This window comes from Nyctereutes procyonoides, unplaced genomic scaffold (genome assembly GCF_905146905.1).
Source record: "Nyctereutes procyonoides isolate TBG_1078 unplaced genomic scaffold, NYPRO_anot_genome, whole genome shotgun sequence".
NCBI classification, from domain to species: Eukaryota; Metazoa; Chordata; class Mammalia; order Carnivora; family Canidae; genus Nyctereutes; species Nyctereutes procyonoides.
In genome coordinates this window covers 20863085-20889777 of record NW_026575142.1, presented here as the reverse complement: position 1 = coordinate 20889777, position 26693 = coordinate 20863085, and the positions used below count along the sequence as shown (strand labels likewise).

The window sequence follows — 26693 nt, the reverse complement described above, 5'->3', positions numbered from 1 at the left end:
AGTGGGAAAAAACGTAGGAAAGGCAGACTCCATCAAATTTATTTTTGGATCCTCTGCCTAATTAGGTCATGCTGATTTTCTTAGGCCCCATTTTTAGCTTTATTTTTATGTCTTTTCCCAGACTGCAAAGCACCAGAATAATCGTTGTTGCCCTCTGTCATAGTGATGTTCTGGAAAGATATTATTCATTAAGAAATGTACTCTTGCTTTGGATTTAGATAGAATGCCCACAGGAACTATTTCTGGTTACCCAGCTTGTCCAACCTGAGACTGTGCCTTTATGACAATCAGACAGTAGTTAGACTGATTTTCTAGTTAATATAAGTGATCAAGAAATCAGGTATCATGAAGACTTAAACTCAGCCCCCCAGTAATAAAGAATGCTAGGGTTTTAATATCCTTAGACTCAATTTTAATTATCAATATAATACTGATTATTATCAGACTTGTGTTTCAAAAGTTTAGTGTGAAAAAAAAGTTTAGTGTGTATTTTTAGGTCCCAATTTTTTTGACTTGGGATTCAGTACGTAGGGGATAGGGCTCTGGAATCTGGATATTCAGCACACATTCCAGGTGATTCTAATGCAAGTATTAGGAGAATACTAATTTTGTCTTACATTAATACCTAGGATAGTTCCTTGTAATCATCTTAATATACCTATGTTCAGCAACTGTCTTTGGAAACTGAAAATTAGCCTGTACGATACTGGTTGAGAGTATATTGTATGAGTGCATGTTTGTAATGTATCTGGTACATGCCTTTAATTTGCATATTTTTATGTTGGGGTGTTTTCAAAGGCGTTCCAGAATATTTAGTTTATTTGAAACTTGTATTCACGCTTTGGAAAGTATAATAATGGGTGTGAGCACAGCTTTCAAGGCAACAGAGACTGAAAAAGAAGATAACAAAAATAGTATTCAGAGAAAATAAACCAAAAATAACACACTAGAAGATGTAGCAAAGTAGAGGGAATACCCACAGCTGTGGAAGGCCTTCCTTCTTAGGAAAACAAGCTTTTAAGCTTTAAGGACCAAAAGACCATTTTTCTTTGCCTTAGGCATGGCAAAACATGAATCCCAGGTATCTATTTTTTTTGTTCCAAAAGGGTAAATATGAACTTTTTCCCTTATAATATTCATTAGCAAAAGGGAAAAATAGAAGAACTTAGTTCTGTAAAACACAATCCTGCGTGTAGGGATTGAACTTCAAGTCAGTTGGGAAAAGTCAAGAGGAAGATGATGCAGAGAATTTAAAGATGTTCTAGTAGAAACATGTAAAGTGAGTGCTGCGTTTTAAGTTAACTGTATGTACCTATCAGTGTTTTCAATAAATCAGCAACTTTACTTGGTACTAGCTAAAAACTTTCTGGTTTAAAACAAATTGTCTTGGTGTGTCCAAACAACATAGCTAAAATCTTGGAGAGGATTCACTTTCCATTGAACACCCTTAAGTAGCTTTTCATGTACTATGAACATGATTAATCTATTTGAAAATAAAATAATGTAATAAATGTAAAATAACATTTAAACATATATGTTGGTAGAGGACAGAGTACCCATAATATGTGGCTTCTCTGCCTTGACATTTTCAGAAGATAAATTTGTTTTGAACACATGCCATGTCCATCTTATGCTTCCTATTCCCACTACCTTCACTGATTCTCTTTACTATCACAGAGCCTTGCTTTGCTTATACAAGAAATTGTAAACTGCTTCTGGTAATTTTTGCTTGAGTTGTGTTAATGTTCCCTGTCTGCCTTTACTGGGATTTGTAAATATTAGTATTAGTAGGATCTTTCTTTTACTTTTGAAATATCTCCCATCTGTATATACATTTTTCTATCTACCTATTATCTACCTACCTACTATCTATCTACAAATACTATAAAATGAACTACATATAACATATGTATGTACTGATTCTGTTTTCTTAGTATTAAAACTCTGGCTGACGCCTAACTTCTCTCTGTTCTTGCTTCTCTGTGGTTCACCGGCCTCCCAGCTGCTCATTGAGCATTCCAGGCATACTGCTGTGCCAGGGCCTTACACTTGGCTCTTCCATGAGTCTGGGATGCTCTTCAATGAGATAGTTTCTTCCTTTGCCTCCTTAAAATCTTTGCTTAAATGTCTCCTTTACAGTGAGGACTTCCCAAACCACCTTATTTAAATTTTTTACATCCATTTAATGCTCCTAATCTGGGCAGCCCCAGTAGCACAGCAGTTTAGTGCCACCTGCAGCCCGGGGTGTGATCCTGGAGACCTGGGATGGAGTCCCACGTCCGGCTCTCTGCATGGAGCCTGCTTCTCCCTCTGCCTGTGTCTCTGCCTCTCTCTCTCTGTGTCTCTATGAATAAATAAATAAAATCTTTTTTTTAAATTTTTATTTATTTATGATAGTCACAGAGAGAGAGAGAGAGAGAGAGAGAGAGAGAGAGAGAGAGAGAGAGAGAGGCAGAGGGAGAAGCAGGCTCCATGCACCAGGAGCCCGACGTGGGATTCGATCCCGGGTCTCCAGGATCACGCCCTGGGCCAAAGGCAGGCGCTAAACCGCTGTGCCACCCAGGGATCCCAATAAATAAAATCTTTAAAAAAAATTTATAATGCTCCTAAACCCTTTTTGTGATTTGCTTTTTTTTCCCCTCAGAGCACTTGTCACCTTCTAACATAGTTTGTTGCTTATTTATCTTGTTTAGTATTTATTTTCTTCTTTAGTATAAATTTCCACGAGGTCAGTGAATTGTGTTTTTCTTTAGTTCACTGAAATGTTTTAATTTTCTAGAACTATTTCTTTCACATAGTAGGTGGCCAATAAATATTCGTTAATTGCCTGAATGAACTAATCCAGCTTCTATTTGAGCACAGTAATGAAACAATGATGGAAACAATACTATTTTCAAAAACATATAAATATGCTCATGTAAATATTGCTACTGTGCATACACAGTATTTGTGATAATACAACTACTTAAAAGTTCTTACTTTCCTTCATTTGGAATCATTCACCAATTTTAACTTAAGAGCTTTATTATTTGTCACATAAGGTTTCTATATATTGCTTAATCTCTCCCAACTCTTTAAGGTAGACATTATTACCTGATTTTACAGAAATCTTACAAAAATACAAGTGACTTGACTAGGGTCACAGAACTCACTTGGGAGTTGAGATATGAACACAAGATTCTATGTCAAATGCTCCTTATCTTAATGACTCCTAATGGTCATGATAATGCTAAAGCATCAAGGTGACAGTTTAACCAAAAAAAATATGGTTAGAGAAACTAACTTGCCCAATGGAGCTTCCAGTTAATCTCAAATATGTTGTACTTATTTAAACCATACTTTATATTTGTATTATGCAAGATAATAATTGGATCTCTTGATATTGGCATTATCTGGAGGAAATTGGTTTTTATCTTTTAACTTCTTGTGTGTGCACAAGAATTCTCACAACTGTGAGAATTCAAGTTATTAACATGGAGTTTATTTTTTTAATTTTATTTAAATATTCAGTACAAATGATAAAATAAATACCCATTGATAACTTACATATATTCTTTCATCCCCAAAGCCAAACACTATGCTGAATTTGTGCTTATTATTCCAAGTTTTTAAAAAAGTTTTTGTTCTTTATAGGAAGGATATCATACCTCTTGGTTGATGTTTAGTTTTTTCTTTATGCTAATTATATAGAGTCCCTCAAAGCATTATTTTTAGGGTATAATTCTGACCCAGATTAATATGAAGACCCATATTATTAGAAGAGTTAATAATTTGTGGCACATAAAATCCTAGTGGAACCAAATGGTGTTCAAAGTCATAGCTGTACTTATCACAGATTTCATAATTATTTACTCTTTACATTATGCAACCTATAAAAATGTATTAACAAAGAGAGTTAAAACTACTTTCCCTCTTTGACTTGAAAATATGCTGAAGAACTGTGTAGTTGACATTAAGTTAGAGCAAAAATAGACTGTCTTCAATTTAGGTCTCTTCCAAGAGCATTTCGGTCCTCATTTCATTCTAATGTCTCATGGCATGACACCATGCCAGCATAATCAAGACTTATGACAGCATGATTCTCATATCAAAAGAGCAAGGCAAAATCCAGAGACACTTTTTTTTTTCAAAATTAATACGTATGTTGTAATGATAGCCTCAGTAATAAAGGCAGATACCTATATGGAAAGATAAGTTCATTTGAGGTCTCAAAATGAAAAAGGTAAGCAAGATATTGCAAAACTCTCACTGAAGAGAGAAGTCTGATAGGTTAGTTTTACTGACCCCCCCAAAATAGAAGATGAAGAACATGGTCTCAAAATAGTGTATGTTTAAAGCTGATTGCCTTAAAAGTTTTAATGGTTTAATAAAAGTCTCCTTTAAAAACAGCTTGTGATAATCATATTAAATGTTACCTATCTGTCACTCATTTATATCAGATATTATAAAAATATACCAATGCCAAATACATAATTGCAAAGCAATAGCAATGACAAAACAAATGGAGCACTTCGTAGAAGACCATACCTGATGTGGGGAGTAGAATTTCTTGTCACTAGTAAGTCGATTTCCATCCATGGAGAAAAGGAAGCTTCTTCTTTTGACACTGTCCTCAGATTCAGATTTGGGAAACCTGTCTCCCTCTCCTTTGTTGCTTCCTTCAAGATGCTCTCTCTGTCTTCTTTTCTTTCTTCGATTCCTCCACTCCTTAGCACTTTTGGAACTTAACTTTGACGCTTCTGAAGAACTTTCCAGGAGCTCTCCGAGCCCACCTATTCCACTGAAATCTCTTGAAGCAGCTGATGCAGCTGCAACCGCCTGTTGAAGACAAAGCCAAGCACTGTGTACAAGAAGTTTTGGAAATGATTGTACAAATGTTGCCATTAAAACTATTAACTATATGTAAACATTGTGTCTTCTGGTCATTTCATTGTGTCTTAGAAGTTTATTTAATAATGACAGTAAAACAGTATAAAGCAATATGCTAACCTATGTATTAAGGCAAGAAAAAAGTCTGATTTGGCACATCTCTTGGAGAATCTAAAAAAAAAAAAACCACAACTCTTTTGAGATTGCTTTATTTTCAAGGAAAATTGCTCTCTTAAAAATATGTCCTACATTTTAAAAGCAAATGTTCTCTTAGTGGTGGTTTGTTGGTCTGATTACTATTCCAGTTCCTTCCACAGGCTTGTTCTTCCCATGTGTGATGTGAACAACTGAGTGGTATTTTTTCCTTCTAAATCTAGGTCTAAGATTTTTTCTTTTTTCTTTTTTGTGAACTCAAAGCATTTAAAGTGTCCACTGTTTTACTACTAAATAGAAGTAGTGGGAGTAGAGTGGCTAGTTGACCTCTTCATTTGATTTACATTCAGTACTATAGTTCACATCCAGGAGGTTATGTTAATCTCAGAGATTAACATGATTAATTTATTACATAGCACTTTTAGTTTTAAAGTTTTTAGTATTTATAAATTACCTATGATTATTATAAATAATAATAAATGATTAACATGTCAATCAATAAGTACCTGAAATAATCATTCAAGGGATTATGAGATCTTCTTCAAATATTTTCTATTTATGTTTCAGCACTAAGTATACTTAATCATTTTGAATTTCTGTATATACTAAAGAAACAACCAGCTCTAAGGTGAAGCACAGCAAATTGTTTTGTAATGAATAGTATTTTTAGACTGGAAATGATCTAACCATGATTAGAGGATATGAAGCAGTGATATAGTTCCTATCAAAGCTGAGTTCTCATTAAGTATATTCCTGTTTTTAAGTATAATCATGGAAGTGGAAATGATTAAATTATGAGAATACTGGTTCAACTCTTTATATATGTCATTACTAAATACAAACAACTCTAATGTACCTGCCCATTTTGTTTTATTTTCTCCACTAGATATATGGTAGAAAAGAATTTTGCCAAATGCATTTGTACACATTGCTTAGTATGCCACCTGACATAAGTGTCTAGTAAATGTTTGGTGAGTAAAGATGAAAAAGGCATTATGCCGTCAATTGTCTGAGTCACTGGGGTAGGAGTGAAGAAAGAATAAGATATATAAACTTGAATTTTCAAGATCTCATAAAAGAATGTTTCAGAATGGTCTGTATAACAAACATTTTAGGAAAGAAGATAAAACTATAATGAGTTCAACAACAGGTGCTTTTTGGTTTTTTCTTCCTAAGGAGAAGCAAACCCTCCACAATAGCTTCCATTTCCGAATCTCATCTCAACTACAATTACAAAGAAAAAAAAAGTTTAAAACTAAAGGTGCTATAAATACAAAATTATCTAGGATTGGAACCCATGATCCCAGGGATTGGAACCATAGTACTACATATAGTATTAAATATGTGTGTTGGGCTAAGCAATGCAAAGTATACATTAATTGTAAAACAGATATTTATTTATATTGAATACTATATTCAATTTAAGACTCAGTGTAAGACATTACCTACAATTAAATGGAACAATTATTCAGAATTTGGGTATTTATGTTATTACATAGAGTCATATAGCCAGATTTTTTTATTGAATTCTTGATTTTTTTTATTAATTTTTTTTTTTCATTTGAAGAGGCAGAGTAAGTGTGAGAGAGAGAGAGACAGATAGAGGGCACCAGCGGGGGAGGGGGAGAAGCAGCCTCCCCATGGGAGCTCTGATGTAGGGCTCCACGCCAGGACCCTGAGATCATGACCTGAGCCAAAGGCAGACACTTAACCAACTGAGCCACCCAGACGCTCCTGAGTTTTTGATTGCTAGTATCACTTCTAGTGTCATCAGTAATGGAAGATGAGAAATATTAAGGGCCTCTTGTAAATATGAATGAGGCTAATGTAAATATATACAAAATGAGGCACTTATTTGTAGCAAGTTAAATCTAGTCACTTAGTACTTGATATATAGGAGATACATAGTATACAGCACTCATTGAAAGAATGAATATACATACATTTATTTTTATCCAAATAAAGCCTTTAATTTTCTTTTCCACTTTGTATACACGGTAACACAGTGCAACACACAGCGTTAATCATTTATTGATTTGTCTGTAGTTAGAAACAAAGGAAGTTGTGGTAACATTCCTTTGCAATAATCCTGAAACTCCTGTTCATTTAAATACTTCCGGAATTTGTTTTGCATAAAACATGATTTCCCTACCTATTCTGGATAACAGTTCAAATAACTCAAAACTAAAGCATTTCTAAGGCAACAATGGTAACCTTCCGACACAACACATTTTCTGTGTCACTCATCAACTCAAATCTGTCACTTGTTCCACTGCCAGTGATTTGCTGATTCTCTCAAAGGCAGATGTTTCCTGTCACCTCACATGTCTGTGTACCTGTTTCTACCCATCTCTGTGACAAGGCCAATGTCCTGCTTACTTAGAGTATTGCTTTCACTGGCTTGATGAATTCCTCCTCTACAAATAACATATATATGCTTAATATTTACTCAAGGAGTAACATTTAGCTCTTCTTATAACATTTCTCTGTGATTCACCATGAGCTCTATAACTCACTGTATCTGTGTGTCCTTAAGAAATAAAGCCATGTGTTTACTTGTAATTATATTTCACTTTAAACATAAAATCCAGTTTAAAAAACCCACTCAAAATTACAAGACCTTAACTAAACATGTTTCAATCTTACCTCTAATTATATCGGCTCTCCTAAATGACAATATTTTAAATTTTGTCCCAAAGCTTACTATTAAATTTTTCCTATCTGACCTATATACACTGCTATGGGATATGTTGTGTTGGGTACCATTAGGCTTTTAAAGAAACAGTCATGATGATTCAACATAAAACTTTTTTTTTTTTTTGGTTGAGTTTTGTCTTCCATCATCCTTTAAAGTTACACTTGATTTGTGAGTTCACTGAGCTTTGTTATTTTTTCATGTCTAAACAATGACTAGCATTAGGAGGTCCTTTAACAGATTAAATGAAAATAGAAGTGATGCTAGGCTTCATGAAATCATTGGCTAAATGGTACATCTGAAGAGTGATAGGCGATTAGCAAGACATAGGTTACAGTGGAGCACCGATGATCTCATGGGTAGACTATGTCTCCCTCTCTGCCTGCCTCGAGCACCTTCCTCTTTTTAAATATTGGCTATTTACTGGGCATTGATACCTGTGTTCTCATCAAGGGGATAAGATTGCATTGGTACTGTGCCATCCCAGTCCATGTTAAAACACTGGGATCAGTTATCCTAAGGTCAGTTTAAATTTGTGTACGTATGAAGCTAAAGGTGAGCCAAATCATGATTTGATCACTGGAATCCAATACGTTTTTAAGTGAAAAGAATGCACATTTTTTAGTTGACCTAATTAGGATGTAGATAATTAGATTCTTTAAACTTCTAATAGGTACTGTGAACTTTTACTTCTAAATTTAAAAGATTGTACTCTTCTAATTGATGCTATATTTTACCCTAAAGTGGCTGAATTTCAGAATGTGTTCTTACTTCTGTACTATGGATCTGTGTAGTATTTTCAAGCACATTGCTTTGTCTGTTTTTGTAAATGATAAATAGAATAATCTGAAGCTTTAAAATACATTTATAGGGGAGCCTGGTGGCTCAGAAGTTTAGCACTGCCTTCAGCCGAGGGCATGATCCTGGAGACCCGGGATCAAGTCCCTGCATGGAGCCTGCTTCTCCCTCTGCCTGTGTCTCTGCCTCTCTCTGTCTCTCTCTGTGTGAATAAATAAATAAAAATAAAATAAAATAAATACATTTTTATACAATCTATAAATATTACTTCCTATAATATTTAAAATTTTGAAATAAATAATTTGCCCTGTAAATAGCTAATGTATTTCATTATTTTACAAATGTGCTTTTTGTAGTGATCCAAAATAAATTCTTAAGTACTTGAAATGTAGCAGATCTACCAAGCATGAAGTATATTTTATAAGATTTTTAAGTATCACCAAACTTATTTATAGCTTTCCTTATAAAATCACTAAAATATAACCATGATATTACCAGTGGTAAGATGTATCCAGTGGTAAGATGAAATAGCAAAGCAATCATGATCAACAAATGCTAAGAATATGGTTGGGCTGTGTAACCAGCTAAACAATTCATTGTCGGGATCCCTGGGTGGCGCAGCGGTTTGGCGCCTGCCTTTGGCCCAGGGCGCGATCCTGGAGACCCAGGATCGAATCCCACATCGGGCTCCTGGTGCATGGAGCCTGCTTCTCCCTCTGCCTATGTCTCTGCCTCTCTCTCTCTCTCTGTGTGTGTGTGTAACTATCATAAATAAAAATAAAAAAAAATAAAAAAAAACAAAAACAAAACAATTCATTGTCAAATCCCAGTCTCACCAAAAAAAAAAAAATGCCTCAAAAAAAGCTCTTAATTATATGTTGTACATCCTCAAAGTAACTCAGAATTATTAAAAACTTAAAATTTGACCCTACCCATTGAATCCGTACATCTCTTGTCATTCAAATAATGCTTTAAAAATCTGGAACCGTCAATCTAAAAATAATCACTATGTATCAAAAAAGTCATTATGTACAAAACTTATTTGGACTACTGCTTCTGGTTAAGATATAGTTAATAGTGATTTACTCTTCCTCCTGAAAAAAAAAACCACTAAAACAGACAAAATACAGTAACACTGCATTAATAGGGCATTGAGTGGACTGTTCAAAAGGATCTTCACTCAGTGGTAGAGAATAGTTAAATTAGATGCTCCAACTAGTTCTACTTATTTTTTTTTTTTTTTTTTTTTTTTTTTTTTTATGATAGTCACAGAGAGAGAAAGAGATTGAGACAGAGACATAGGCAGAGGGAGAAGCAGGCTCCATGCACCAGGAGCCCGATGTGGGATTCGATCCCGGGTCTCCAGGATCGCGCCCTGGGCCAAAGGCAGGCGCTAAACCGCTGCGCCACCCAGGGATCCCCAACTAGTTCTACTTAAAAAGTCTTTAAAGGTTTCACGATGGAAAAGGATTAAGCTATTTATAACTCATGTAACTAATATCCCCAAATAAGGTTCAAGAATTTTTATAGGACTACAAACATATCCAGAACAACAAAAAAAAGGTAAAATTAAATGTCTGGAATTAAATTGAAAATTGCTAAGAATGCCAAAAAAAAAATTCAGGAATATATGACTATTAATGAAGAAAAAAATAAGTTAAAACTGATCAAGATCTGACATAGGCATTAGAATTAGCAGAAAAGGACTTTTTTTTTAAAAAAAGATTTTATTTATTTTGGGGAGAGAGAGAGAGAGAGAGAGAACAAGCTACAGGAGAGGGAGAAGCAGACTCTCCACTGAACAGAGAGCCCAATGTGGGGCTCAGTCCCAGGATCCTGGGATCATGATCTGAGCCAAAGTCAGACGCTTACCTGACTGAACCACCCAGGCACCCTGACTTTAAGGACTTTAAACAGTTACTATAATGATATTGTGTATGTTCAAAATGTTAAAGACATGGGAAGTATAAAAGAGATGCATATCAAGGTTTGAGGGATGAAAACTACAAAAACTGAGATAAAAAAAAATGCCATGGATAGGATTAATAGTATAGCAGACACTACAGAAGAAAAGATGATAAACATGAAAACATAGCAAAAGAAATGAATGGAACTGAAATTGACAAGGTGATTCTAAAATTCCTATGAAGCTGCAAAGGACTTAGAGTGTTACAATAGTTTTGGAAAAGAAAAAATTGGAGAGCTACAACTCTCTGATTTCAAGACATTAAATAGCTACAGTAATAAAGAGAATGTGTATTGGTGTAAGTTGAACAGAACAGAATCTAGAAATAGACCCATCCACATCTGGACAACTGATTTTTGGCAAGGTTCAAAGGCAATTTAGTGGAGAAAGGATATTTTGTTCAACAAATGGAAATTAGATAGCCATACGCAAAAGAAAAAAATCTCAACATATAAATCAGACCTTACACAAAAATTAACATTAAGATGGGTCATTGATGTAAATATAAAACATGAAACTATAAAGCTTCTAGGAATAAAAATAGGAAATCTTTATGATGCTGATTTGGCAAAAATATGTTAGAAACTACACTGAAAGCATTACCAAAGAAACAAAATCTTGATAAAGTATACTTCATCCAAATTTAATTTTTAACCAATAGGAAACTGATGCTTGCTGGAGAGGAAGTGGTTGGGGGGTTGGGGTAATTGAATGATGGGCCTTAAGGAGAGCACATGATGCGATAAGCACTAGGTGTTATACACAACTGATAAATCATTGAACACTACATCTGAAACTAATGATGTACTATAAATTGGCTAATTGAATTTAAATGAATTCAATAAATAAATTTATAATTATTAATTAATAAATTTAATAAATTTAAATAAATAAATGAATAAATAGAACACATTTTTTATCCAAAAATACTATTAGGAGAATGAAAAGACAAGTTACAGGCTAGGAGAAAATATTTGCAAAGAATATACATCATCAAGGAATAAAACCTTAAATGTTATAATTAGTGGTGAAACGAATAATTGGAAATATCAGTTATGTATCTTTTCATATTAAACTGAATGTCAGATTCTCCCCTCAGGTTTCATGAGACGTTTTCAAAACCTTATCCTGAATGTGTTTTATTTACATATTATGTCCAAAAGTTCCTTTGATTACAACTTTAGAAACAATTTTAGACTTGAATAACTTTATCTTTTCTAATGGCAATGACTGTATACCAAATGAAAAGCTGGTTTCAATTTGACCTCTATGCTTAACAATATTCCTACTTAATACTCACAATAATAATAATAACAACAATAGTAATAATAAAACTTTGCTTATTGTCACTCCATACCTGAGCTTCTTCCTGTTGCTTTTTAAGTTGTTCCAGCATTTGCTGAAATTCAGCCTCTTTCTGTTCTGCCTCCTCCAAGGTGGCCTGATTCTGTTCCTCGTAGGCCATGGCCACCACAGCCAGGATCAAATTCACCAAATAGAAAGATCCCAAGAAAATCACCAGGACAAAAAATATCATGTATGTTTTTCCAGCAGCACGTAGCGTCTAGAGGAAGCAAAGGATAATTTCACCAGTATAGTATATAATGTCTCCGAATAAAGATTTGATTTCCATAATTATAGTGAGGAGATGAATATTTTATAGCATCCAATGTATTTTGACCAATATTTGTTTGGTATTAAACTGAGCACATGTGTACGTGAATGCACACGTGCACACACACAATTATCTAAGGCTTGACTATAGTGTCATTTGATATAAACACACACATTTCAAATTAATATATATTGAGTATATATATGAAACCCCACTAAAATCTTTTCTTAGAGTCCATTATGGAGGGCACTATTAAGAAATAAGAACCCTATCTTTAATTCCTTTTAGTGGAATCCTACTTCCATGGAAGCCTACTCTCTACACCATATAGAGATAACATCTTTCTTCCTTCCTTTTCCAGCCCTGATTAACTAACTGTAGGCTTAATTTGAAATTTTTATATAGTTGATTTCTAAATATTTTCACGTTCTTTTATATATACAACTAGATTATAAACTCAAAGCCATGAACACTCTTTGCATCTTCCATAGTTCTAGCAGAATGTCCTTCATATAAAAAGTTATTACTGAACATGTACTGACTGAATGAACAATTGGCATTCTAGGCACACTTGCTTTGTACTGGACCCTTCTCTGTATTGTAGAGTGTTATTAACAAGTATTGATACTTGTCAGGTCACATTTGTTCATAAAATTAGATCTCCCACACGTTAATTTGAACCTTACTGCTATACTGCTATGGTCTGAATGTGCCCCCCCCCAAATTCCTAAGTTGAAATCTTAATGCCCAATGTGATAGTATTAGAAGGTGGGACCTTTGGGAAGTGATTAGATTGTGAAGGTGGAGCTGTCATGAATGGGATTAGTGCCTTATAAAAAGAGCCTCCAGAGAGAGCCTCTTGCCCCTTATATGCAGGTGATAACAAGAAGATGTCAGTTTATGAACCAAAAAAGGGCTTTTGCCAGAATGGAGCCATGCTGGCATCTTGATGGTAAACTTCCCAGCCTCCAGAACTGTAAGCAATACATTTCTGTTACTGATAAGCTATCCAGTCTGTGGTATATTGTTGTAGATGCCCTAATGGACTAAGACACTTACCAACTGGTAAAGGTTCTCCCAGTAGTCTTGAGTCATGAGTCGAAATAGAGACAAGAAAGCCCAACTAAAGGTATCAAAGCTTGTGTATCCATAGTTGGGGTTTCGACCAGCCTTCACACAGATGTATCCTTCTGGACACTGTCTATAAGAGAGAGATGGTGCTAGGGTCAGGTTGGCATTTGTAGCTATTTCTATCAATTTGATTTATAGGAATTGTCAAAACTCAGGGTTGCTGTCTATGATGGATTTTCTTGCCTTCATTTCCAGAGCACTTTAGGTTATTGCTTACAGTGATACTGTTATTAGATGAAATTTATTAGGAAAACCAATAGAAAACTGGGATGCAAAGAGTCAGATTTGCAGACATTTAGTATGGCAAAGAGATAGCAACTACATACTTTTGCCTCTGACATCATCAGTGTCCTGCTCTTTACAAAGTGGCAAAAATAAATGATTAAAAAAATGAAAGGCCAGAAAACAAAGGGTAGGGAATGAGCTACTTTAGCAGGCACTTCTGTAGAACTTTACCAAATAAAGCTTATATTTTAGAATAATTTGACATTTGCAGAAAAATTATAAAGAGGGAACAGAATATATGCCCAATTTCCATGCCCAGTTTCCTCTGTTGTTAGTATCAATGTTAGTATGGTACATTTCAATCAATACTGATACATTATTATAGACCAAAGTCTATACTTCATTCAGATTTCCTCAGGTTTTCCCTAATATTCTTTTGGCGTTTAAAGATCCCATTCAGGATGCTATAATACATTTAGTGACCATGTCACTTTAGGCTCCTCCTGGTAAAGTTTCTCAGTTTCCTTTTTTTTGATTACCTTGATAGTTTCAAGGAATACTTTCACGTATTTTGGAGAAAGTCTTTAATCTGGGATTTGTCTGACATTTTTCTTATGATTATATTGGGGTTATGGATTTTTGGGGAGGTAAAATATCATTATTGTCACATCATATCAAGGGTACATATGATCAGTGTGACTTATCACTGTTGATACTAATGTTTGTTAGGTTTCTCCACTGTAAATTTAATGTTTCTTTTTTTCTATAGTGTGCTCTTTGGAATAAAGTCACTATGTGCAGCCCACACATTAGAAACAGGGAGTTAAGATCCACCTTCTTAAAGTAGAGCATGTACACAAATTATTTTGAATTCTTTTGCATGGGGGATTTGTCTATTATTCCTCATTTATTTATTTACTTAGTCAATCATTTCTTTATATGAGTAGTTAGTCATGGTGTTCATTTTGTACTTTGAATTCTAATTTAATGGTTTTATTTATTTTGTTATCTAAATTGTTCTAGTTTTGACCATTGGAAGCTTTTCCATTGACTCCTGTATCTATTTGACATAACCCCATGATTCTATGTGTTTTTTTGTTTGTTTATTTTATTTTATTTTATTTTTCTTTATTTTTTTGTTTATTTTTTAAAATTTTCTTGCTTTGAGGCACTACAAGATGCTTTAGACTCATCTTTTATATTTCCTGCTCTAGAATCAGCCATCTCTCCAAGAAATCCTTGTTCTTTTATTGGAGAATAGTATTAGAAACGAGGATAAATGTGTATGCGTGTGTATACACATATATCTCTTGCTTTGTCAACTGAGGGCCTAGAAGAGTAATGACATTGCATTAGCAATAAACATAGCACTCAGACCTGGTTTCTAATAACATGTGTATGTAAATGTGTATACATGTGTAACCATCTGTACCTCAATTAAGCTAAATAGGAGGTCATACTGTCTCCAACCCTGCTTCATTACCACGGGATATCTTTCTAGACTCCTACCTTTGCTTACGTGTAACTTCTCCCTCCAAAACGGGCTGGCTTCTATCATCTACTATCTATATGCTTAATTGTACAACAGTAGTATACATGCATAGTTGTTTTAGGATTGTTAATCCACACTAGCGTGGGAACAACTTTATCAACTAGAATAGGTTTTTTTTTTTTTTTTGCCTTTGTCTTATAGACTCCATTCATTTCCAAAGTTGTTTAGAACAGTTCTTATTCTCCTAGTCCTTCAGTGAGGTTATTTTACACATTATAAATATATTTATATCTCTGTTACATTCTGTATTTCAACCTGGGATACCCCAACCTTAAAAATTATTTTATTTGCATACACTTTTAACTCTTTGTGCTATAAAGTTCTATGAGTTTTGACAAAGGCTTAATGCTCACCATTACAGAATCATACAGAAGTTTCTTCATTCTAAAGAATCCCATGTATCACCCAGTCAATTCCCTACCCTGAACCCTTGAAAAACACTGATCTTTTTATCATTCTATTGTTCATCTTTTTAAAAATGTCATGTAATTTGAATCAGATGAATATAGCTTTCTCAGATAGGTTTTTTTCATGTCTTAATATGTATTTAACGTTCATCAATGTCTTTTTGTGGCTTGATAGCTTATTTTCTTTTTATCAATGAATAATATTTCACTGGATGAATACATCACAGTTATCCATTCACCTGTTGAAGGACATCTTGATTGCTTCAAGTTTCTTGTGATTATGAATACAACTGTTATAAATACTCATGCATGTTCAAGTTAATTGGCTAAATATCTAGTAGGGAAATTGCTGGATCATATGGTTAGACTGTGTTTATTTTGTAAGAAACTGCCAAATTGTTCTCCAAAATGGTTGTAGTATTTTGCATTCCCATCAGCAATGAATGAGAATTTCTGTTGTTCTGCATCCTCACTAGCAATTTATTACCAGTACTTTTTTTATTTTAGCTATTCTAAATAGGTATATAGTAGTAACTTACTGTTGTTTTAATTTTCAATACCCCAATGACAAATGATGCTTAGTATCTTTATATATCTTTATTAACCATCTGTATATATTCTTTCAGAATGTCCAGATTTTTGCCTATTTTTAAGTTGAGTTATTTGTTTTCTTTTCATTGAGTTTTAAGAGTGCTTTGTGTATTTTGCATATGTCTTTTTTCAGATATATGTTTTGTAAACAATTTCTTGCAATTATGGCTTTTTTCCCATTCCCTTTATAGTGTCTCTACAGAGCATAAGTTTTTAATTTTAATTAAGTCCAACTTATCAATTATTTCTTTCATGGGTTATATATTGGCGTTTAAAACTTATCACAAAATATGAAGTCATGTAGGTTTTATTCTATGCTTTTTTAAATATTTTATTTATTTATTCACACACAGAGAGACAGAGACATAGGCAGAGGGAGAAGCAGGCTGCAGGGAGCCTGATATGGGACTCAATCCCAGGATCCCAGGATCACGACAAGAGCCAAAGGTAGATGCTCAGCCAGTGAGCCACCTAGGTGCCCTAATTCTATGCTTTCTTAAAGGAGTTTACGGTTTCTATGTATTTTACACATAGGTCTGTGGTTGATTTTGAGTTAGTTCTTGTGTAAGAAGTGAGATTTATATCTAGGTTCATTTCTTTTCATATGGACTTCCAGTTGCTCCAGCACTATTTGTTGAAAAAACTTTCCTGTTTCCTTTGAATTGCATTTTCATCTGTCAAAAATTAGTTGACTGTATTTATGTAGGTCTATTTTTTGGGAGAGAGGTGTCTGTTGTTTTTCATTGACATATATACCTATTCTTTTTCCAGTACAATGCTGTCTTGATAGCCTTACAGAAAATCTTGAAATTAGAAATTTCTTTGGAATTTTATTTGACATTTAACAAGAGTGGGTATCAATTTTACCAGTAAATCACCTAACCCATATTAAGTACTCAATAAAGAGAAGTGATTATTATGGTTTAATAACTATAGAGTATGCATCATCCAACCTTATCCAAAATTTTATCTAGACTTTTACATTAATCATAATAATAAAAAAATAATACCTAAAATGCAATAAACACATGTGATAGATCAGGTGCTAAACCAAGTGCTTTATGTGTATTAAGTAACTAATCACCACAACAACCCTAAGAGACAATATTACTCTCTGCATTTTAGAAATAAATAAACTCAGATACAGAGAACTTAGAATACTTTTCCAAAGTCAGAATTTGTAAATGGTGGAATTAAGGTTTGAATCCAGATATAGATGAACCCTAGAATTCATGGTCTTATTCACTATATTATCCTAACAAAGGTTAGGAAAAAGATCAGGAAAACAATCCCCCTCCCTTCCCCCTCAGCCCCGAAAACACCATCTCTAAGACTAATATACATTTTCAATAATACTCTTAGATCTTTATGGCAATACGAGTTTCCCATTTTCTAGGATGACACAAAATACTTCTGTGTAAATTCTGTGGTTTAAGAGTCACTAACTATTGCTATACTTGGCTTCTAAAAAAATTACACCTTGACCTAAAATCAATTTATAATACTCTTGGGAAAATAAGTATGAGAGAGCAACCTGATGACTAAGATATTAAAGTGTCTTTTATTGTAGAATGTGACCAAAAAGAACTGTTAGGTATGCAGACTCAGAGCTAGACATGGCTTTGACATGTATCTGTCCCTTGGCTTTTTTTGCACATGGGATTTTCATGCTATTTCAAAAATACCTAACTCTCTCAAAGCAGTTTCCCATCTGAGCTTGCAGTGTAAAGATCATATTATAGTCTAGGTCTTTTCCAGCCACAGCAAAACTCATCACATCAACGTATACCTACATCAATCAAAATGTTCCCTGTATTTATTAAACAGCTCTGATGGGCTTACAAAAAAGATAGACTATGAGTCTTCTTCACACTTTGGAGTAATAGTCAGGTACATACATCTTAACTATGGAATTCTGGAGAAAAGGTCTTTACCCAGAGGGGTAATCTTAGTGACCATGAATTTAGAGCTGATAGCGAGTCTTCTAACACAGAGAAGGTACTTCCTAGGTAGGTAGCATCACTCTTTATTATATACATGTAAGAATACCTTTGTATTTTTTCCTGTTTTTTGTTAAAGTGTTCTACATTTTTAAAAATTGTGTTTCTTACCCTGCATCTGAACCATTTCCACAGAGTAGAGGGTCCTTTTGTCCATCCAAGACATAAAAGTGACCTGTTAATATAAAGAACAAACCATTTCGTTTCATATCTATCCTACTGACATTAGGAATAAATGAGAGTTGGACTATCTCAGTTATTTCCAAAGTGGACACAATGAGGTCTATTCACAAAGATGGTTTCAAGCCACAGTCTCAAAACTATTTATAGTCGAAAAGGCATTCAGCAACACTAAGGTTAACAATGTAGCAATATTTCTTACTGTCATCTTCAATGTAATCCTTCCAGTTAAATGTACTCATTGTTATATTAACAAATATCCCGTTTGAATCCATTGTGCCATTAAAGTAGGATGTGGTGTTGGTTTCAAAAGCAGAATCGCTTGGGGGCCATTGCAAGCATTTATTCCGCAGGTTGCCCATGAACAGCTGCAGACCAATTAGAGCAAACACACTCAGACAGAACACAGTCAAGATCATGACGTCAGAGAGCTTCTTCACAGACTGGATCAGGGCCCCCACAATGGTCTTTAAACCTGAAGAGAAAAAGCAGTCGGTCATCCAAGGAAGAGTTTCCTAAGCCACAGTGTCTTAGTCACACACATCTCTTTTCCCATAAACGGTTGCTCGGCTATTTAGACACCAAAGCTTTGTGGATATTCAGATGGTTTGGGAAGTAGATGAAGACCCGATTTTTATTTGTGAACAGTATGCTTTCTGGAGACTTAAAATGAAAGTGTAAATAAATATTTAGGCAGGAAGCTTTTTTCTTTTGCGTGTGGTTTTACGTGTTGCCATGAACATCAAAGAACTTGCAGTTATTTTTTATTTCAGATTTTGTGTTTCACTAGGCATCTCCTTCCAACCCATTCTTTACACCAGCCTCCAAGTAGCAATAATTCAGAGGGGAAAAGAATTTTAGAGTATCAAAAGTCCTATGCTACGTACATGCTGTTCAAGAATAATCTTTTCTCCTTTATTAAAGGAGACCTATTTTCAGAATAGATCTGCAGTGAATGGTAAAACAGAAATAAGTTAGCAAAGGTATGGTGGCAAAGCTTTTTACAGAACATAAAAGAGAAAGCTTTACATCATAAATGTAGAGAGAGAGAGAGAGAGAGAGAACACACACATGCACAAAACTAGTATTTTTATAGACGACTCATGCAATTTTGTTAAACTCAAAGGCTGACTATATAAATAAGCATGTAATTTCTAAAATTTTAGTTACTGAACTGCATTGAGACATCACTTGGCATTCTTAAAGTTGACAAACAAGAATAATAAGCAACAAGCCTAATGATCTAAGTGTGATTTCAACCTAAATATTATTATAGTGTATTTAAAGTCAGCCTCGGTGTTTAACCTAGCTCTCACCTGGAATGACTGAAATTGTTTTCAGTGCTCGGAGAACTCTGAATGTTCTCAGCGCTGAGACATTGCCCAGATCCACAAACTCTGTCACGTATCTGTAATAGGGAGTTTACACACAACACAATAATACACAAGAAAAGTTGGAGATATAAGGGGCCTATCATCTTACACCAGTTTCTTCTTACCTGGAATTACAGAAATAGTTTTCAGAGCTCTCAAGACTCTGAAAGTTCGAAGAGCTGAAACATTGCCTAGGCTTACAAATTCTGTTACATACCTGTAGAATTAAATCAGAGTTACTGATAGTTTTGGCAAAGTTTATCCTACATAAAGAATGAAAGTTGAGTTTGACATATGGAGCCAGACCCTTGAGTTTAACAAACGGAATCGCTACAGACCTCAAGGTGCCATATGCTGAAAGCTGCTTTTAAGCAATAAAATTTTGTTCTTATTTCAATGTAATTTTCACTAATATGAACAAGTTTGTTTGTAAAACTGATCAAAGTACAGTTCGAGGTATTATGCTCAATGAATAACTTCCTTTTGATGAAGTAGAAGACTATATGACATGAAAGTAATTGTTTATTGCTCACTTACCAGATAGATTTACCTTGCTAATATGTATTGTAAAGTGTATTCCTTTTTTTAAATCTAAAGTGTATTCTTAAAATATATGAGGCATATAGTTAATTTGGCTAATAAGCAAACTCTACATTTAAAATATGTCAAAACAACCTGGTTTGTGTGCTAAAACTATTTTCATTCCTTTGAGCTTAACAACTTTTCAAAAATACTTACGCCATCACAATGACACTGAAATCCAGCCAGTTCCATGGATCACGAAGGAACGTAAAATCTTCTAAGCAAAATCCTCTTGCCAAGATTTTTATAAGTGACTCAAAGGTGTAGATTCCAGTGAATGTGTACCTAGGAAAAGCATCCAAACAATTTCATTTATGCTGTTCATATACATGTTTTCAAATATGGCAAATCTTATACTTTTGTGTGTTTTTTTTTAATTTGCTAAAATCTTATTTCTTATTTCCATTTACAAAGACTTGACTAGTCTAATTAATCTTATAAGCCCAAGTAAAGGGTTAAGCTGAAGAGATAGTATCTTCCCCAAAGAATCTGATTTATTTTAACTATTTAGATTTTAGAATAATAGTTTCATGTGTTTTATGGGTAATGATCAAACTTGACCCTCTAGAGCAATGCTGTTTGATTAAAATATATAAGCTACATATATAGTTTTTACATTTTCAGTAGCCAAATAAAAATATAAGGAAAAACAAATGAATTTAATTTTAATATTATATTTTATTTAAACCAATGTAACTAAAATATTATTATTTCAACAATTAAGACTAGCCAAATTTCAAGTTTCACATGTGGCTGGTGTCTCCCTCATTAGACAATACAGCTCTAGAGGTAAAATTTCTTGGATTTATTTATAATAATATATTCCATTCAAATCTATTAATGATTACAGTTATTTTTAGGGATATTTTACATGTCTAATCTAGAAAATATGCTTCCCCTTTTTATATTTAAGAGTCAGTCATAGTTTTAAAACTGCTTCTCTCATATATATTTCTCGTATATATTTTGTTTTATTTTATTTTATATTTTATTATTTTATTATTTTTAAAAGATTTTATTTATTCATGAGAGACAGAGAGAGAGAGAGAGAGAGAGAGAGAGAGGCAAAGACACAAGCAGAGGGAGAAGGAAGCTCCATGCGGGGCCTGACGTCTGACTTGATCCTGGGTCTCCAGGATCACACCCTGGGCTGCAGGCAGTGCTAAACCGCTGCGCCACTGTGGCTGCACTATTTCTCGTATATATTTTAAAATTGCTTCTCTCATATATTTACACAAGAAAAATTATAATTTATTAGTATTTTATGTGTGTCCATTTACATAATTACCAAAATTCAGAGAGAAACCAAATTTCTGATTTTTACCTTGCATTAGCTACTATTTCTATACAATTGAGCCAAATCGTTCAAACATGCTCACATTCAAATTTCCGCCTCCAAAATGGTGAAAGGATTTCCATTTACTGTTTGATACATAGTGCATTTTTAGCCCTCTTTCCTTTGAGTGTTGACAATATTGTTATTTCTGTTTCTTCCAGAAATAGTTGAGGAAAGAGTACTTGTTTTTCAACACTGTGTCTTTTAAAAATTGCAATTTAATATTATCCTTCAAATTACCTCACTCAAGCCATAAAGTTTTGATTTACTCTTATTAAAATTAATTATATTTTCCAGCCTACTAGTATTTTATATGTGAATAAAGTTAGGAGACTTATTTTTGCATTGTTTCTTGCAGTAATTTTTTTAAGATGAGGGGACAAAGAAATAAGAGGAAAATCTATGTGGAGAACTTCACATCCAATTTTCCTAAGAACATTCCTCCTCCTTTTAAAAATAAATAAGTTAATATTTTGAGAAATAAATATAATTGCTATCTTTACTTATGAAGTAGCTGACCTCATTCAGAAAATATACAATTTACAATGCCAGACTTATATTTACTTGGGTTTTAGTTTGGACCTTTGCACGTTACACATAATCACCATGACATTTCTGTTTAGAGATAGCTGCCTTGTAAAAAGCTTTAAGAGACAGCCCAGTGTACGTTTTATATATCATATTAATGGTTAATGCCCTATGGTCTATGCTTTGGAAATTCTAGGTTATCTACAGATTTCCTAGGAGTAATATTAAAGTTCCTACTTCTGTCCCTGTTTTTGTTGATAGCTATCCAAGGAGGAGTGTCCTGGAGCTTAACATCTGAGACAGAGCTTTGCCCAGAACAGGTGTTCAGAAGTGCCTATTAGCAAACTAGATTGAACAGGTAAGTGAGAATCAAGGGGACCTTGCTCTTTCTTAGCTCTGTCCCACTAGGCTCCTAATCATACTGTTGATTCTGTCCATGTCACCAGGTTTTTTCCTGTAATTACGATCTGCCTGCTTTTCATGACCCTCACTATACCGTATGGTCCTCAGCCTTTTCTGTGTGTCACCTCTTTGTACAGGGACTGTTTATGCTATCAATGATCTGTTTTCATGTCAGAACTGAGTTCTCTTTTCTTTGCACCCTTGTTTGTTCAGTTTGGATTGTTGGCTGTAACCACTAATTTTGCTTGTTTTCCTGGTACTTTGCTGTCAAGTGACTAGAGATAAATGATCAGGAAACCTGTGCAAAGTTCTCCCACTGAATGATGAAGTCAAAACCTTTTGTAGGGATAAGACTACTTTCATAATGGATATAGTAATCTCTAAAACTGACTTTAAAAAGAGAGCCCTGCTGAGGCACTTGGATGGCTCAGTAGGTTAAGCGTCTGACTTCTGATTTCAGTTCAGATCATGATCTCAGGATAGTGAGATTAAGCTCCACGTTGGGCTCTATGTTGAGGATGGATGTGGAGCCTGCTTAAGATTCCCTCCCTCCCCCTCCACCTGTCCCTCTTCCCTCCCTCCCTGTTCTGTCTCTGTCTAAAAATGAAAAGAGAGAGACCTGAAAATTCAAGGAATAATATTCAAATGTCTTCTTTACCTATATTTTAATAATGTTATACAAATAAATGAGACTTGTACATGTTTAAATGCTTCAGTAATTTCTTCTAGGAAAAGTGCATACAGAATAGTTTTATATAAGTATGACCATTTGTTAATCTACAAATCATAAATGATAACTAAGAATTCTGTTAAATTGCTTGCTTCAGCATAAGAACTGGATTCTCTACTAAAATGATTTCTAAGAAGCATTTCTAAGTTACTATAAAAAATCTCTAATATGTTAAATCACTGACAAATGATGGCTTAAAATAGTGTATTAAATCCTCATCGAAGCTATAAAAACAGAAATAGAAGTGGCACTATTTGTCATAATAATTTATCTCCTATTGGATATTACTTTTTAAAAATATGACAATAAAAAGAACATGCTAGAAACTTTTTTCACTAAACCTTATCATTATATTCTATTACACAAAAATAGCCTACATAATGTAAATACCTTCTATTTCACTGAATTATATATTTCTTTGTCATGAATAATCTCACACGTGACTGATAACTTAGGGGAAAATGTTATAATGCGAAATTATGTTAGTTAATGCAAAAATTTCCCCCAGCACATTGATGCTTTGGATCAATTAGTGGCATCCTTTTCCTCACACTTAAATAGAACATCCTTAGCATTAAAGGAAAATCTTAGTACTAATGCAGAAAGTTGACATTGAAGAGCCTTCTTTAGTACAAGTAGAGGCTGGTTTAACGTGCCAAAGAACTATTGTGCTTAGATCTTTCTCTTTATATTAAAATAATAAATCAAATGTTTTATTTTATTGACATGATAGAAATATCCCCAGGGTCTTCATCTTCAGGGGAGAAAGGACAAGGCCTGGAGTCTGAGACTGGCTGCGATTTTAGGTATAGAGCTTTAATTGAGCCAATATCTTTTTCTTGGGATTGTTCCTGTGTTTATTAGTGTTCTAATTACAAAGTTTCTTAAGTTTTGAGTGACCTTCTCTTAATCATGTTTTCCCCTTAAGTCCTGTTATTTTTTTAGCTATGATTTTGTAGAGACCTTTTATTTCTTTTATGGTACACATTTAGGGTGTTTTAGCACACATGCTGTATCTAAATAAACTACATATCTAAATATAACTAAATATCTAAGTTACTTAAACACCTAAATGTATTTTTCTAAATGTAATGATATATAACCAAAATACCTAATATAATAATATTGTGCTAAACACTTAAATCTGTTTTATGAGACTATACCAATAATAGTAGTATACTACAAAAAATATTTTATTCATCACATTACTCAAATGGTCATTTTTTAAAAAAAGATTTATTTATCTATTTGGGAGAGAGAATCTAAGCAGATTCCCTGCTGCGTGTGGAGTTTGATAATGTGGGGCTTGATCCCCAGACTGTGAGATCATGACCTGAGCCGAAACCTAGAGCCAGATGCTTAACCAACTGAGCCACTCAGGTGCCCCAGATGGTCATTGTGTTTTATCTAACATGCATAACTATGATTGAATTTTAACTTTTATGCTAAATGTTTGACTTAGTTTACCAGCTGGTGTATACTATCATGAATTTGTTGGAAAGAATACTTACCCCATAGAAGAAAAACTCCCCCCTAAGAACTTCCCTAATCTTCTTTCATTTTATGGAAATAACTTTTTCTTAGAAGTTTTTAGCCTGCCTCCAAACAGTGGAAAACTTAAGTTAGACCATAACCATAAGGCAATTGCTAGAAAATTTGAGTGTGCATTTCTCATTAGAAGAAGTCATTCTTACTTACTCTACATTCTTCGTCCAGTCTGGAGGGTTACTCAAAGTCATAAATACGCAGTTGGTCAAAATAGTGCACATGATAAGCATGCTGAATAAAGTAGGCTATAGTTAAGGAATAAATAGTATATTATCATGGCCATTTACAATCCATACAAAAAAATCATCAATAAAGTTTTCTGTGAAATCTGTCTTACTTATTTGTTTTAAAACAATGGCAAAAGTAATAAGAAACTTCAAAGCCTGTCATACATTCTTGGTCTACTCATTTTCATTTTCCATGAAATGTAAAATTTCACGGAACTGAATTTAATGGAAAGAGATCTCTATTTGAAGCAATGGGAATTTTGTATTCTAATCAGTTATGTAAAGTAGCACTGCAAGGGGAAATAATATTCCTTTTTTAAAAAAAGATTTTATTTATTTATTCATGAGAGACACACACAGAGAGAGAAGCAGAGACACAGGCAGAGGGAGAAGTAGGCACTGTGTGGGGAGCCTGATTCAGGATCACGACATGAGCCAAAGACAGACCCTCAACCACTGAGCCACTCAGGTGCCCTGGAAATGACCATTCTTTAGTAACTTCACAATATAAGTGTAAAATTATAAAAAATATGAATGTAATTATATGTGGTTGTACTTAGATATAATTTAAAATCACCACTGACTGACAAAAGATTAACGAATGCAATATAAAAACTCTGAGAATGTCTACCCCAGTATTTTCAAAGATTACACTGATTGAGAATTCTACTGTAATTAGCTATTTTTAATAGTCTTATTGTGATGAGACTCATTCTTTTAGTGTTTATAGCATAAGAATAAAGGGAGAGAGAATTTTTTGCTGATAAGTTACTATTGTTTTCTAACTTTTTATTTTCACTTTAGACTGTGGGGGAACTAAATGGGCCATCTAGATACCACACCATACAGATAAACACTATTTTGAAAACTTCCTGAGAATTAGCTGTAACTAATTTCTCTTAGGATCTCAATCAGACTTCACTCTAAGGAAGATTATGATTATTTTGGAGGTAAATATTTTATTTAAAAATACAAATACTTACTGATATCAAACCATAGAATGAAAAGAGTTCAAATGAATCTCAAAAAGTTAAGTCTTATTTGCCCTATTTCTAGGTTAACCAATCTTTTGTCTCTCTTTTAGTTTTTATAAGGCTATTTTGAATCTATATAAAATTCACATTTTTGATTAAAAATCTAAATGTGACACAGGAAACCATTAAAATCCTAGAGGAGAATACAGGCAATAATTTCCTTGACATCGGCCATGGCAACTTCCTACTAGATATATGACCTGAGGCAAGGGAAAAGGGAAACAAAAGCAATAATAAACTACTGGGACTTCATCAAAATAAAAAGCTTCTGCACAGCAAAGGAAACAATTAACAAAACTAAAAAGCAATCTACAGAATGGGAGATTATTTGTAAATGACATATCTGATAAAGGATTAGTATCCAAAAAAAAAGGATTAGTATCCAAAATATATAAAGAACTTGTAAAACTCAACACCCCAAAACCAAATAATCCAATTAAAAAATGGACAAAAGATATGAATAGACATTTTTCCAAAGAAGACATACAGATGGCCAACAGGCATATGAAAAGATGCTCAACATCATTCATCATCAAGGAAATACAAATCAAAACTACAATGAAATATCACCTCAAACCTGTCAGAATACCTAAAATTAAGAACACAGGAAACAACAATTGATGGCGAGGATGTGGGGGAAGGGGAACCTTCTTGCACTCTTGGTGAAAATGCAAACTGGTGCAGCCACCCTGGAAAACAGTATGGAGGTTCCTCAAAAAGTTAAAAATAGAACTACCCTATGACCAGTAAC

At 33.9% G+C, this 26693-nt stretch overlaps 1 protein-coding gene across 2 annotated transcripts in view; it reads right to left on the bottom strand.

Annotated features, from left to right (window-relative positions):
• The window catches only part of LOC129498651 (sodium channel protein type 3 subunit alpha), a 104596-nt gene that overhangs the window by 43647 nt on the left and 34256 nt on the right, over nt 1-26693 (bottom strand). Inside the window, exons 5-12 of one of the 2 annotated variants that reach the window (XM_055308149.1) lie at nt 24832-24921; nt 20294-20422; nt 19499-19590; nt 18385-18657; nt 18114-18177; nt 13156-13297; nt 11839-12045; nt 4528-4818 (exon numbers count right to left, since the gene is read on the bottom strand). In XM_055308149.1, the coding sequence (XP_055164124.1) occupies nt 4528-4818; nt 11839-12045; nt 13156-13297; nt 18114-18177; nt 18385-18657; nt 19499-19590; nt 20294-20422; nt 24832-24921 (1288 nt within the window). Of the gene's footprint in view, nt 1-4527; nt 4819-11838; nt 12046-13155; nt 13298-18113; nt 18178-18384; nt 18658-19498; nt 19591-19680; nt 19773-20293; nt 20423-24831; nt 24922-26693 lie in introns of those variants that run through there. The other variant, XM_055308148.1, reaches the window with a different exon arrangement.